A 15,794-nucleotide genomic window follows, 5' to 3' on the forward strand; every position below is an offset into this window, starting at 1 on the left:
CTCCAGGAAGTGTGAATTTTTGATTCAGACTGACACTGTTGTAATTTGATTGGTGCACTATCTGTGTGGGTTGACACTAGAAATACAACTAAATTTTACTTCAAATCCAAGGGCTGCACAAACGGGGAATCAGCTGTAATCCCTGCGTTACTACGTGTCTCCACATGTTTATCTTTATTCTGTGACAGTCACAGCTTTGACAGTCAGGTCATTTTACCATCACCATAACTGGACCATTGAAAGAGAGAATACCACAGCTCTGGCAGACTGCCCTCCTTCTAAACATCAAGTGGGAATCAGTAGTAAAATCAGCGAGCTACGCTATCCAGAAAAGTAGATAGCCTGGTTTGCTAGCTTTCATTTTCCAAGTTCGACAGAATCTTAACACTTTGGGATTTAAGTGATTTTGCAAAGGGACAGACGGCTTAAATCTCTAATGGTGCATAACCAGTGTTCTGTAAATGTGTTGTCTTTCATAGACTATACAGTGATATGAAGTGCTCCAAATAATAGATGACAGCATTTCATGGCACTATGCTCTCAGATGTCAACAAACCAATGCAATGGGAAAACCCTTCCAGTGGCTTTGAGTTTAGACACCGTCTCCACAGATATGTCCAAAAACGTTCTCTTCTTTTGAATAATGAAAAATATGCACAATAGCAGCAGTATCATTGTAGTGTATATTTCCTTACACGAAGAGACAACACAACACAACATGATGCAAACACCTGAAGTCTAAAGCATTCCAGGATAATGTCAATGTGATAATGCTGCCCTACTCAGTGGCAAGTTTTGAAGCTGTAGTTGTAGTCATATTTATACACACTGCATTACTCTGTATATTGTAAGCTGTTCCTGTTGGTTGGTCTGGTCTAGGGTAGACATACAATGACAACTTTGAACAAACACAAAAGACAAAATCTGCCTATTTCACTTTGTTTCCAGTTGTTAAAAGTGGTGAGGCAGCAAATAGGCAGCAAAAGAAAAACAGCTCACCTTTGGTTAAGAAACGGGAAGCTGTTTATTGAAACTGATAATGAAAAATACTTTGCATTTTGCACTACAGTGTCTCTGCACTGTGTTAATCTAAGAGTAGCCGTGCAGTACAGAAACCTGTCTGTGTTGTATGGGTGTGTGTATTTGAAATTTTAATGCTTTCAAGGCCTTAAATTCAGGCCATTTGTCTCCCTGCTCACTCTGCTAAACAAGTGGTGACCAGTGTGGCTGTGTGTTTCTCTCCCTCTCCTGTCTATTTTCTATCAGCATCAACGATTTTCTACCCGACTGCTTTTTCATCCTTTCAGTTTCATTGTCACACAATATACTCCCTCAGTTATTTTTTTTTACCCTTGTGTCAACACAGCCCAGTTTCCTATGTCCCCATTCATCACTCATCCCTCCATCAGTCACCTTGACCTCCTCTCATTTATGCAGCCTCACTATCGGTAATTGGATTAGCATGTTCTTGATCTTTTATTCAATTTACTGAAATAAGCTTTTTCCAGGACTTCCACTTCAGTATACACACAAAACCGTGCACGCAGGGATACACACAAACATGTGTGCCATGCCTGTGCACACACACAGATAATTACAAGACTGTTCATGTGATTAAGTACCGTGCAAGAGGTTGTTAGAGGTGTGAAATGAAGAAGAGATGGACAGATAACCCAGCCCCCAGAGACACATATTGGAGAGTGTGTTCATGACTGTGTGTGTGTGTGGCAAAAATAGTATCAGTGTGTACCTGAGTGTGTGTTGTCAGTGTGTATAAACCTTTATTCCTACTGCTAATAAGTCAGAGATGAGATGGCTTTCCTGTTTCTCGTCTCCACTTTGTAAACACCAAGTGAATGATCCTGGATCAGTTCTTCTGCCTACTCCTGCCTTGCAACATTACACAAAGGTCATAGGAGGCGAACTCCAGATCAGAGGGGAAAAGGGCACATCCTGTTAACAAGTAATCACTGATCTCACTGTGATTACAGTGATGGAACTGACAAGGAGGCACAAAATCAAGGCAAAGAAAACAGTAGAAAAAAGGATGGTTGGCTGGATTTTCAGATGGATGAATAAAGTGAATTTATGAATAGTTGAAGCAGCTTTTTCTTCACTGCTCCATTCTGTAATTTCTTCACGATGGTATGTATAGTCCGGCTGGAAATGATTCAGTGCTCTGCAATAACAGATACGTCAGGAGAAAGACACAGTTATGGATGTTGCTTTGTAAAAACCTTGAAAAGCCATTTGCAGTGCAGTGGCTGTTGCTATGGGATGAATTACTTTGACCACTCTGCACAATGGGCCTCATTCACACAGTGGTTTCTTATGTTTCTTGGAGCAAAATGTGAGAAAAAATCTTCATGAAGTCCAGACCACTGACATAAAAAAAAAAAAAAAAAAAATGTTGTTTCACATTTGAGTTTAATATGGATGCAGATCCAGTCTTCAGAGCTTGTTTTAAGAAATAAACTTATTGATTTGACTTACAGCTGCAAAAAAATAAATAAATGATTAACATCTTGTTGTGATTATTTTAGCTGATATTGTGATCGTGATATGAGAGTTGAGTTAAGTTGGAATGAAGTATTTTGCATTTTCATATTCACTGAAAGTTTTTAAAAATGATGTGATTTTTGCTGGGGTTTGTACCAAACAAGCATGTTTTTTCACATCTGGAGAATATGATTCATAGTCTGGGGCCTCTCCGTAGCACCACACTGTGTCGTTGTAGCACACATATTGTTAGCATCACGCTTATGGTGCTAACAATGCACAACAATGTTGTGACAAATCTAACCTTTATAAAAAAATAAATTCCATTGCACTTGGCCATATTGTGATTTCGATTACATTATGATTTATTGTGCAGCTCTAATTTGACTAATTATCACAATTCAGTGATATAAACAAGAGCTATGAAGGGGCTAACCAGAGTGTAGGTGTAAAAAAATCAAGATCAGCATAGAAGAAGGCAGACCACAGGCAAACACATGTAAGCAGCTCAGTGAAGCGTTAACAGGAGGCGCAGGCATCTGAAAACAAGAAGTGCACATTAGAGAACTAGACGACAACTTCGCTTATGAAGGGAAGACCAAGGTCAAACGGGTGAAGAAGTAGGGGAGCATGACAGAACATGAAAAACAAAAGTAGGGGAGTTGTTTACCTGACAGAAATGAAAAGAGCTTGTGTGTGATAAAAGAGTTGGATATGACAGTGAAGGCACTGGGAAATGTAGTGCTTGGTCAGACAGATATACATACACACACACACACACACACACACACTTGAGACCATGTAAACAGAAAAGGTGAGTGGAGACAAATACTCAGTTTGAGGATGGATTACTGGTGAACCAATATCCCAAATGTGGCTGTGATGCTACACAGACATGTGACAGTAAAGATATAATCTTGCAGTCATAAGATGAGGGAGAATCTGCTAAATGCCACCACAAAGATGTGAGACTTTGACAGATTTGATTTATTTTCATCATTATTTCCACTGTAATGAATGACCAGCTCTACTGATAATCTCTGCACATTTGTGAAACAAGACGGTTTAGAGAAGTAAACAACAAGGAGGGGGAGGGGGGTACAGGTGGTGATCAAGGACCCAAGGGAGGATAAAGAGATAATTTGATTTTTTTTTTTATGAGGATTTATCTATTTAGCAGTAAACAGTGTTATAGCATAATGAGGACACTTCCCCCATGAAAATATAATCCTCTCTCATCAAAGACACATGACCTGGTCCAAAAGGTGCCAAAACACCCATGTCACACTTGAATTATCATGTATGACAGAAGTGCTAAGTAAAAAATTAAAAATCCTACTGGTTCACTGGAGTGAAGTGGAGGAACAGAGGGACAAGACTGTGGTTGGAAACTAGGCTGTGATCTGGAGGGCTATAATGAGGCGAAATATTATAAAGATTCTTCAAAGAGCCTTTCTAGATGGGATCATCACCAGCACACACACACACATACACACACACACACACACACACAAGGTGCAAAAACCTCATGTCACCCCAAACACTCTCACGCTTATAGATGAGGTGTAAAGATGAGCAGTAATGAAACCAGGCTGCCTAAAGCAAAGCCCCTGGTGTCGCAAATAGTCACACACACACACACACACACACACACACACACAGTTTGTTGAGGTCTCAGAAAATATTGGAGTCTGATCCTATCCAGGTATAACCTCCAGCCATTTCTGAAAGTTTCTCCTGTTGTCCATCTTTTTCTGTCTCTTTCTGTTGGACAACTTCGGTCTGTCTGTCTCTGTCTGTCACACACTCAGTCCAAGAATCAACATTAATGTGGCCTGAAACCATCTGATGCTCTGCAGCACAAGAGTATCTGTGTTCCTGAGCTCATTGGTGATTCAGTGTGTACAGGTCCAAAAGTCTGAGCCCATTTTACCATTCACTTAATCATTTTTCTCTATCTGTGTATACATACATATATATGTATATACACATCATATACATCCACATTGCTTCAGCATGTGGAGTAATGCTTTTTCATGCTTAGTTACAGTTGCCATCTGACTGGTGGAGTTATAGTTATAGGCAGATATAACTGTATTTGTTTTGTGATCTTAGTGTTGCTGAGGAGAAATGTATTTTTTAACTCGCTGCACCATCTCCAGTGGCCTAAGGAGACTTCTATTTGAAAAACAAATCAGTTAATGAATCCTGATTTGTTTGTGTTGTCACTATTAAGAATACCAGTGCAAATGCAAAGACACTATTCTATCTCCGGCACTTCAAAATTCAACCACCGACTTGCATTGCAGACACAAACACGACAGCCACAGGTGTACTGGCTGCTATAGGCAGGACCACCTTCCTTGTCATTTTATGTTACACTCTCTCCATCTCGATTGCCCTTTTGCCGTTTCCCGCCAGCTCCTCTATCCATCTATCTTTACCCTCCTGTCTTATGTCCTGTCACTTTCCTGTCTGTCACCCCCCCTCGCTCTTTTTGCAGCTAGATGCGTGATATTTTAGTGCTTAACACACATGGCTCATCCTTTGTGCACACACACAAATGTCCACACTGAAATGCTGATAGACATGCACACAAATACAGAGGGAGATAAACAGAGCTTTCTGAAATGGCAAATATAATTCCACACAACAGAGGGAAGCAGCATGTTGTCGCGTGTCAACTGAGAAACTTAAACTTTGGTTGGTGCGTTCTGGTTTTCACTTGAATTTAAAAGGTTATACTAGCTTTAACTAGATTTAAGAGCCACCAAACAAATAAAAAAAAAAATCTTAAAAGTCTGGTGCAGCCAACGTCAGATTTACTACAGCCACATTTTTCTTCACTGGGAGGGGAAAAAAACAACAACAGCTTGGAGTTATGAGGATGTCACCCTTCAGTGTCATATCTCTGTGAGCAGACCAAAGCATTAATGGGCCTTGGATTTGTTGCCAGCACTCTGGTGTTTACTGGTGACAGTCCAACACAGCAGAAGCAACACTCTCTAAGGCCACTGCTCACAAACACACACACAAGGACACAATGTACCACAATTCTTGTTCTAGGCAACATTTCCATTTGCCACTGTATCTACATGAATGTACTGTAGATTCTCACACATCCAGAGACAAGAAGTGCACAGGGTCCTCAGGACTCAATTTAAGCCAACTATGTATGCTAATTTATACACAAGGCATAAGCAATTAAATCAGCTTCTAGGTCGGAAAGCTTCACCAGGGACTGGAGGAATGACTCACTGAGTGACATACAGTGTCCATGTAAAACAGAGATCACATCTCCAACTATCAACTTTGTAGAGCAGCAGAATACAAAATATCCACAGTATTAGTTCTGTTCTATAATAGATAATCCCGGTTCTCAGAAACCAGCTGGGTTTCACTGTAAAAAGATTTAAACTTGTGATGCCAGGTGGTTGCAGTTATTTAGCTGGTAAGATAAAAAAACAAATAAACATGGGGGCTCTCTGTGTGTTTTATCATGCCCTGTGCAATGTACCTGTGTGTGGTCTAACTATGAAACAGGAAGGAGGATGAACAAGAACATGTTTACCAGTTGAGGATATATCTCAGATGATGATTTGGTCATCCAGGAGGAAACGGGCTCAAAGATTTGTGAAGACAACACATCAGGACAATGCGGTAAGTCTACAGCAACTGAAGCTGGGGACGTCAGCAACTGTGTCTTAACTAAGGACACAAGCAAACCCGAGCACAGAGTCTACAAAGTGCAAAACAGAGTATCTGTGCTTACTTTGAAGAGAAGGTCACTGTCTGGACATGAAATGAAATGGTGTGACAAGGGTACAAGTACTCGGACTATGTCAACTCTGGGACTGTAAAGTCGTAAGGACACATAAAACAGTCTGTCCAAGTCACTGTCCACCTACTTTGACAAATGGTGTTGACTGAAGCTCTGCTGGCTTGCTCTGGTGTTGCTGAGAGCATAAGGCTGATAATGGCACACAACACACAAAGGGAATAAAACATTTGGTGCATGTTCTACAACTTCAAACCGGATGGAGAAGCTCAAGAAAAGGTGTTCGAGTGCCGTCTATTCACCTTCCAGCAGTAGGGGAGAAAACAGATGTTGTGAAATAATTTAATTGACAAATTATTTTAGTGTTTGACAAAAAATGTTTTCTACTCTGTGTCCTTTGATAAACGAGCTGGTGCCACACACTTGTGCTTAACAAGCTGGCAGGGTCTGTTACTCTGTTATATAAAAAATGGCTCTTACAGGACCATTAAAGCCTGGGTAGCCCATTTTAAGACTTAAAACTCAGTGGTGTGTGAATTAAAGAGAAAGCAGCCATCTCAAGTCTTTGTGGAGAGCTGCTATGATTTCTGTTTTCTACCGGCAGCCTTAAGAAAGAGAAAGTTTAATTCAGCGCCCTACTAAGGTTTCTCACTGTTGCTTGTTTGCAGCACACCCTGTCTTCACACAGAGAAACAGCTAATTCTGTTGTACAGAATGATTTCAGATATCCAGGAGAGGTACATTAAGTTAACTTCCCAGTGCCTGTTTACATAAACCAGAGCAGTGAGGACAAAGGACAGTGTCCACAGGCACATCAAGGCCCGGCAAACATCAAACGCTTTCTCACTCTATCAGACGGGAAAATTAATCTATTAAATCTGTGCTGACAGTTTGTAAAGTGCACTCCAAGTTAAATGAGAAATTAGAGTTGAGAAGACCAATTTGACTTGCAATTTCACCTCATCATGACTAATTCAAAAGAGATTGAGGAATTACTATGACTGAGCTGATAGAATTTTCAGTTCCACTGGCTGCAACAATCCCTTTATGTTTATCATGGCCTTTATTTTCATCTCACTGCAGGGGGGGAGAAGAAACCCTGTCTGAACTTCAGCATCTATATCCCTTATAAATATTTACAAATATACCACAACTGTCTTTGCATATAACAGCTTCTCAAAGCAAAAAAAAACACCAGTGAATAAACTTCTACTGGTCTTGGGACGTGAGGTCACACCTCCAAACCCCCTGCTGACTTTGATTCTCAGGTCATTTACACTTCAGCTGTTGCACCACAGAGGTGGGACATGAAGAACGTTTCTTTAATTGTAGTTTGGTTAAAAAAATAAAAAATTGTAATGTTCATTTTCTGACAATCTGCTACTTGATTTACAAAGAAAACCTTTTGAGAGCCTTCAATAGCATTTAATGACTGGAATGTGTCCTTTCACTTAGCTACTCAAAAATGTTATACTTATTTATTAGAATGTGAAATTATTTATTTACTGTTCTTTTCAGCTCCACAGAAAATTGGTAATGACTCTCAACTGCTTACAAGACTCGTTCACCTGGGTTGCCTCACCTTGAAATGAAATGCTTCATTTTCTACAGTAATGAGTCTTTGTGGACACCAATGTCTACAACAAAAACATCTCAGACCTTGGCCGCCCACTGCAGTGTTTCTAGTTGCAGCTTGATTAATAGCTCAACACACCTTGGACCTCAATCTGCTGGAAAAAAAGGCACATGTGATGAACTCTCTGCGTGTGTTATCTTAGGCTCATCCTGGTCACAAATTGCTAATTTTTCACTGCAGAGTGAAAATTAAAAGATGCGTATGTGCAAATTACACGTGTAAAAAAAGAAGAAAGCAGAAATCAAAATGATGACCAGGAGAAATCTTAATACAGTCAATTCTGTGCCTCTGTCTAGTCTAACTCAACAATACCTGGCTTTATAAGCTGTCAGACATCTGTTGAAGTAAAGCTTGGAGTGACAAAGACTAATATTCCCTCTTCAGAGTAATTCTCACATTGTAACTTTTATTAGGCTGACAAAAATAAAGCTTATTCAACATTGTGTGCCACTTCATTATAATGTTTGCAAGGTGTTTTATAACTAAAAGCACACAACAGCAAAGAATCCAGGTCTCATCTTTGTACAGTGCTGCTTTGGCTTGTTATTAGGATCCAACTATTAATGATATAAATCAACACATGAGCCAATATAGAAACTGAATACTGAACATAAGCTTATTCAAAAGGTGAAGGAGGCGTGATGTGGTTCATGACATTATTTGCTTATATGACTGGTACAGGAACCTATGCAGCTCATTATTTTTAATTAATTCCACCTTCCCTTTCTGTTAACACTGAAACCACCACTGCCTGTGAAAAAAACATTCACACCAGCAGACAATATTTAACACAGCCTGGCTCACACTAAAGGCTTCTGTCTTTTGCAGGAATGTATCCTGAGGCAGCTTCAGACCCTGATAGATCATGTTTTCAGTTTGAAACAGTATTCAAGCATGTATTCAACCAGACAGGTCACAGAGATGTAAGGCTAAGTGCCCAAGAATCCTGGAGCACCACTTTGGTAACTTGTACTCTGCAGTTGATTAAGTACATAGAGACCTCCATAAAGCCATCCTTCTCACCCTCTCAGTTTGAAATGCATCACACCATTAACCATACATCCCTGGCTCTTATCAAGCCATTCACAACAGACCTATACAAGAAAACAGAAAACAGTTGCAGTGTTATCACAGCACAGGAAACAACGAGAACTTTAGCTGCAAATAAAAACAGGAAAAAGCTCCTCACAGAGCACCAGCACCATCAAGCACACGTGACTGAAATGTCCTACCTTGACCCCTCTCACTCTGAACTCGGCCAGGGCACGGCTCATCTTGGAGGCTGCTGTCTGCAGGTCCTTCCCGCTGGCGATGACTTTTACCAGCAGGGAGTCATAGTGGGGCGAAATGATAGCGCCCTGGAAGGCAGAGGCGCTGTCCAGACGGATACCCATGCCTTCACCGCTGCGGAACACCTGGAAAGAAAAGGACAGTGAAGTGAAAAGTGACAGACTTCATAAATCAGAAAAATCTCTGTTACAGATAAACAAATATTCAAAATACCTCTTCTCTTACTGACATTCTGAAGAGGAAGTCTCCAAAATGTACAGAGCAATAAATAATAGAATAAAATAACACCAAGTGAATGTAACTGGGAGTCAGAGCAGTGTAACATAAATCAGGATTGTGTACAGTACTCCTGTGGATATTACAACTGTGGATTCTGCTGCAGTTGCAAGAAAATACACTTGTGCAATTTGTCAATTTAAGTTTCAGTGTTTTCATTAGAGCTATAATTGTCTCACTCTGCAAGATCCAGTAATCTCAGAGGATGTCTGATTTTTAAACATTTCCCAGGTGCTTTTCCTAAACAATACAAATATTAGTGTCAATTACGTTCAACTGCTCTACCCAAGTAATCATTTTTGTTTAGATTGCTTAAGAAATAATAATGGTACAAGCACTTGCAATGCACTGTCTGAGCTAACCAGCGGGTCTGAGGTCAGTGCAGACGTTCCTCTGTTCAGACACCAAAAGTGAAAGACAGGGAGAGAGACAGGCGGTGGTCATTGGTCTGAGATGTGCTTGGTTCAAATCCAGCCTCGGACCTTTGTCACATCTCCCTCTGTCTTTTCTATCAATCCCTATTCTAAGTTGTAAATAAGATGTGAAAATGCCTGAAACATCAAAAATAAATTCAACACATTGCAAACTTCTCACAAGTGTAAGATGCAGAGTCAGACATTTTTCTTTGTTATTGTCAAATGAATATTTCAGTGCAGCGGTGCAAGATTTCCTCACACATTTCACCATCTCAACACTGTCTATGACATTTTTTAACGGCTCGTTATGGGGACGACGCAGGGATGCAAAGCACCACATCTGTTAGGCGCCTAAAACTTAAGCATAAATTAACCTTGGAAGAAAATGGCAGACAGATACACAGGAAGAGCAAGAATAAGGAGATGAGAGAGGAGAAAACAAGCAGGAGAAGAGTGAGAAACGGAAAGGCTGGACCGTTCCAAACCACTTGGCAAGAGAGCAGAGAGGGAGGAGAGGAGATGTGAAGAGGAAAGTGAGGACTGTCCAACACTACAACATATGGAGCCCCTCGAGGCCTGGAAGCAAAAGATGAGTAGAAATTATAATTATAACAATGTTGTGCCACACTGATGATATGTTGGTAATATTTTCAGACAATGTCGATGTGCAGAGCTGCCAACATTTATGACCAACAATATTTTTTCATTATCTCTTTGCTCTTTACAACTCACCATTTTATCTGGAGTGATTTGTCCCTCAGTGTTCGAGCAGGCAATTCTGTTCATCTCCAGTCATATTGTATGATTCTCTGAATTAATCATGTTAGGAAAAATGTGCTACCATATTACTTTATGATGACAAAATGAATAGACCACTCAATGTCAGGTTGATGCTATACTACATTCTAGTGCTGCAGTACCTCTGTTATTATGAGAAACATGCTTAGACATGAACCAAACACACACACACACACACACACACACACACACACACACACACACACACACACACACACAGCACTTAAGCACTTGCTGCAACATCAGTGAAGTAAAAGTTATAATTTACATATCAATAAATCTTAGCATGAAGCATATGGACAAAGTAATTTTTACCTCCACAAAAGGAGGTTATTTTTTTCACCCGTGTCTGTTTTTTGTGTTTGTTTTGTCAACAGGATAAAGTTGGACAAAAACTACTGCATTGATTTGCACCAAAATTGGTGGAGGGATAGGGCGTGGGTCAGGAACGAACCCATTACATTTTGGTGCAGATTCAGGAAATGTTTTCACTTTTGCAAACATTGTAAGACACTTCCCTTAGTTTCTCAGGAAATAATGTTTGGATCTTCATGTGAAAAAAAAAAAAAAAATAACATATATCTCAGACATATTTATGGTGTTGCGATCTATAACTTTGTGCTATGTGGTGCAGATCCAGATAATTATCTGGATCTGGCAGACTTATGTAGGACTGTTTGGCCTTGGTGCAGGTATGCGCTCTATTGGCTACCATATAGTTCAACTTGGAAATACTAGTTCGAAGTATGGCTTATTCACAGAAATACCCTTCACCAAGGAGTTCTGATCTTTTTCAACATGAAATGGAAGCCAAGTTGAAAGCGACTGCCTACATAAAGCTGCAAATGCATGAGATGCTGAAGCAGAGGAAATTGTTACGAGTATTGCAGCTCACGCATACAGTCTCTACACCTGTGCAATATGCCATCTCAAGGCTCAAAGCTCCAATTTCCAGGTTGTGATTTTCATAAAGCCCAACACTCCCCTTTGATTTTAAAAGCTGCAGGCTGGTCATCAGCACTTCAAGTGTCACTGAAGTAGATCCCAAAAGTTCCACGCTCACACTTTCTGATGTGCATGTGAATAAGCCTGCAAGCTGCTCTGCAGAGAATACATTTCTTTTAAATTCAAAAGGCAGATTTGATATTTGAAAAACATGATTACAACAGAACACTTAAAAGATTAAAAAGGCTGTTTTTGCACCATTACAGTTTGTTATTTAGCTGAGCTTCAACAGCTGTGCTTGCACTAAAATTTTGAGGGCAGAATAATTTTCTAGTAAATATCGACAGACATTTCCCATGAGGAGAGTTGTTCAAAGCAGACCTTGAATGTAACCTCGATCTCTACATGATCTTCTACTACTTTCCTAATAATGAAACACTGCAGAATCACCATGGTATAAATAATGACTTCCCCAGAACTTCCCCTGAAATGAGACTGACAAAGGTGGGTAACAGAAATTAAATGCTCCTGACGAACTAAAGTAGGAACAGTGATTACAACAGGCTGAACAAAAGTCAAACTTGAAGAGTGCCTCCAACTAAAAACATGATTTTTTAAAATGGGAATTAAATTTCTCACTACAACATTTAATTGAGGCCACTTAATTTCTTCTTTCTGGATATATTTTATGTTTTCTTTTTTAAGCTGATGCCAATAAAAGGTGTTCTGTAAACTTAATTTCATTAAAAACAAACAAACAAAAAAAAAACATCTAACAGAGCTTTTGAGTCATCTTAGTTTGCCTACTGTGGATTTTTGGGATTGCTAGTGGGGCTCTGGGGCACTTTGTTTCCACAGTAGTCTTGAGGCAGTTGCCAACTCTCCCCTGTGCTAATGCCCCTGTGAAAATTTGTACTGTTTACTTTCCCTTTCTTATCATTAAATCTTACCTTACTGTGCACAGGCTATATTTCTTTAAATTGTTCAGCCACCCCTTAACACTGCACGCCAAGCATATAGACAATGCAGCTGTGAATGTTGACTGCTGCGTTTAAGTGACTGACTGGATGTCCGACGGCTTCCCGGGGTTTCATTGCACGTTGTTATTTATTTCATATCAAACTGCTACATCCCCAGGGAGGAATATACTGTAAAACACCCAGGAATGCTCACAATGATCCAGATGCTACTCTTAGCTTTGACTTTTTCAGTCTAGACATGCACACAAGCTGACTGAGAACCAGGGCTATTTTCAGCAAACCCCTGCTGCATAATCTCACAGTTTAGGCATTAGGCTAACATGTTTATCCAGAACAACTTGAAGTGATAAAAGGGGAGGTGGCTAGCTCTAAGGCTCCTCTGTTCCCTGACATCCTGGCTTTTGTTGTCATACTGAAGTTGCAGTAAAGTTTTTGAAAACATAAACGCCACTCAACAGCCTCAGATTTTCCATCCACACCAATCAGGGATGTGCCATCTGATTGAGTGCTAATACATACTGGAAACTAATGAAAACTGACCTGAGTGCTGTATTTCTGTAAAGCTTCAGATGCTGTCAGTACATTTTGTGATTGTATGCTACAAACTAACAGTCAAAAATCAGAAATATGGAGAATTACTTTCTGGATTTATCAGAGTTGAGGACGGTGTACACAGTGTAAACTGGTGTGCCAGAATGAGAGTTTAAACAGTAAATTGTTGCACGGCTACTCGTCCACTTTTGTGACTTGGGCTGTAATTCAGCAAATGTGTGGCAGCCTTCCTGTAGCAAGGCCAGATGGTTAGTGACAATGACAATTACTTGGTTGTTTCTTGGTTGGCATTTTTACCAGGTGTGAGAGTGAGGTGTGTTTTTTTAATCTGATGGCTCAAGCTGCTCGATGATAACGGACGATAAAGTAAAGTAAAAAGTAAAATGCCTATTGAAAGAAAATACATTGAGTAAGATTTAATAATAATGTTTTAATGTGAAGTCATATAATGGAATATACAAATATTGTTGAAGTTAGGGTATGAATGAGATAATAATGTCTGTAATGCTTAGACTTGAGGTAAGCGGTGACATTTGGATGGTTTCTTATGTGTGTGCTTTTTCATGGTGTTTCACAGAAACTGTGAGAGATCTGGATCCTAACAGCTGCTCCTGACAGCAGTGTGTACCTGGATGTCAGTAACAGAAGAAGGCAATAAAAGTCTGTTTGTAATTTTGTGTGGTACTTGATTTTTTTGTCTTTTTGTGTATGTAAAACAGAGTTCACTTGTGATGCAAGAGAAACTGCAGACAGATCAAGACATCTAATTTAAGTATCTGTCCTGATAGGCCTGATAGAAGACTGAAGTAAGGCTGCAGAGTCTCAGGGAATTGAATCCACACAAAGAAACAACAACATAGCGAATATATTTGCATGAATATACTGCACATGCATTGGCCAGCAATAAGGCAGGCAGATGTAAGCATACATACATGTGCACACAAAAACATCCACACAGAAAACATTTCGAGACCTTAAACATGGGCCAATATTGTTCCAAATTGAATTCCTAACTGTAAACAATCTCGTCTTGCTCGTGTCAGGAGACCAATCAAACATGCAGCAAGACAGATGTTTGTTTTTACACTTTACTGCACAAACATATATATGGGATGTGTAGTTGACTGGAACCAACAAAACTTACATAGTGGAGCCTCAGTTATTGGAACCACTCTGACAGAGGTTGTTTTGCAGAGGAAAAAAAAATAACTGAAAAATTAATTCCAGGGCGGCATTAAAACAGGTGATACACAATTTGAAGAGTCTTGTACAACATTAATGTTTATAGTTAAAACGAGTGGCACTTGATGTTCTGGATGAGAGAATTACCAACAATTAATTCCAATAAACAAAATATTTGTATTCACTTGTCTCTGTGTGGAAGCACATGTTTACTTTGGTCTGCTATGTGGGATATTGCACTTCTATGCTGCTACACTTTTGTGTATGTGCTTTTGTGAATATTGAGTAAATTAATTTTGGCTTCAGGGCACAGATACACAAGATGAATGGTGTCACAGCAACAAGATGGTGCCTTCATCTCACACGCAACAAACCCAAGCAGTGCTGCTAAAGATCCTCTTGCCGCAAAGACACAGAGCGAGAAGAAACAGATACGGAACAGGCTGATTTAATCAAAAGCCAAGTGCCATGTTAATAATTAAAGTCAAGGTGTTAGCTTCTTTCAGCCCAGGGCACTGTCTAACAAGAAAACTCCACTTTCACTCTCTCTCCATGTCATCATCTCTGTCTTCTGTCTCTCACACTCTCTGGATAGTCATGGTTACTCATAATTTAAGTACAAAGGCATTGACATGGCCTCGCTGACATAAATGCACTGATTGGATCCTCTATTGTCCTCCCATGATACGTTACTGCTGTCTTTCTCTTTGTCTGAATTCATCCAGTATGTCCCCGTTGTTTTTCAGTGGACTCCTGTTAAATCAGTTCTGTCAATACACACAAGCATGTATACACAAGCTCGCATCGATGCTTCCAGTTCATAACAATGTACCAGTGGTGACTTATCACTGTCTTCTCACTGTGGTTCACAGCTTTTACTCCAGATTTGGTTTTATTTCTTACAGCATATTGCAAGTCTGTGTTCCCGCTTCTTATTTTCTTTCACATCTCGCCATCTACAACCTCTTTCCATTTCTTTGTGCTTGAAGAATATCACTCAAAAACCCTCCTCCACACCTTATGCAGCATAGGTATTTCTCTGACATTGTATGAAAGACTGCTGCTCTGCCATGGGAACATTACGAATACTCTGCCCAGCCTGCTATTGTGGTCTTTAAAAAAAAAAAGAAATCTTTTCAGGTAGTCAGATAAACAAGTGGATTTCCCCACTGCAGCCCATGCATTTTCAAGAATATCAAAACGGCTTCTGGATGGGTTTCAGAGGCCCAGCACATAAAACTTGCTGAGCGCGTGATGGAAAGTGAAAAATCGAAAACAAAAACAAAAAGGCCAAAGGCATGAAAACTTGATATACACCGTTTCACTGGACCTGCTGTTGCCATACAAGTGTAATAAGGTAAGAAAACAGTAACAATATCCTCAAAGTGAATTTGAACATTTATTTTAGCAAAGAGAACCAGTGTTATTCTGTTGCCCACATA

The 15,794-nt window shown here is 39.8% G+C and overlaps 1 protein-coding gene across 3 annotated transcripts in view; it reads right to left on the reverse strand.

Moving 5' to 3' along the window:
• Nucleotides 1–15,794, reverse strand: part of pcxb (pyruvate carboxylase b) — a 283,342-nt gene that overhangs the window by 138,556 nt on the left and 128,992 nt on the right. For all 3 annotated transcript variants that reach the window (XM_071477747.1, XM_071477748.1, XM_071477749.1), the window contains exon 12: nucleotides 9,146–9,328. In XM_071477747.1, coding sequence (XP_071333848.1) covers nucleotides 9,146–9,328 — 183 coding nt within the window. The remainder of the gene's footprint in view (nucleotides 1–9,145; nucleotides 9,329–15,794) is intronic.

The sequence above is a fragment of the Trachinotus anak genome, unplaced genomic scaffold, assembly GCF_046630095.1.
Source record: "Trachinotus anak isolate AG129_WGS33_773 ecotype Australia unplaced genomic scaffold, CSIRO_AGI_Tana_v1 ptg000005l, whole genome shotgun sequence".
NCBI classification, from domain to species: Eukaryota; Metazoa; Chordata; class Actinopteri; order Carangiformes; family Carangidae; genus Trachinotus; species Trachinotus anak.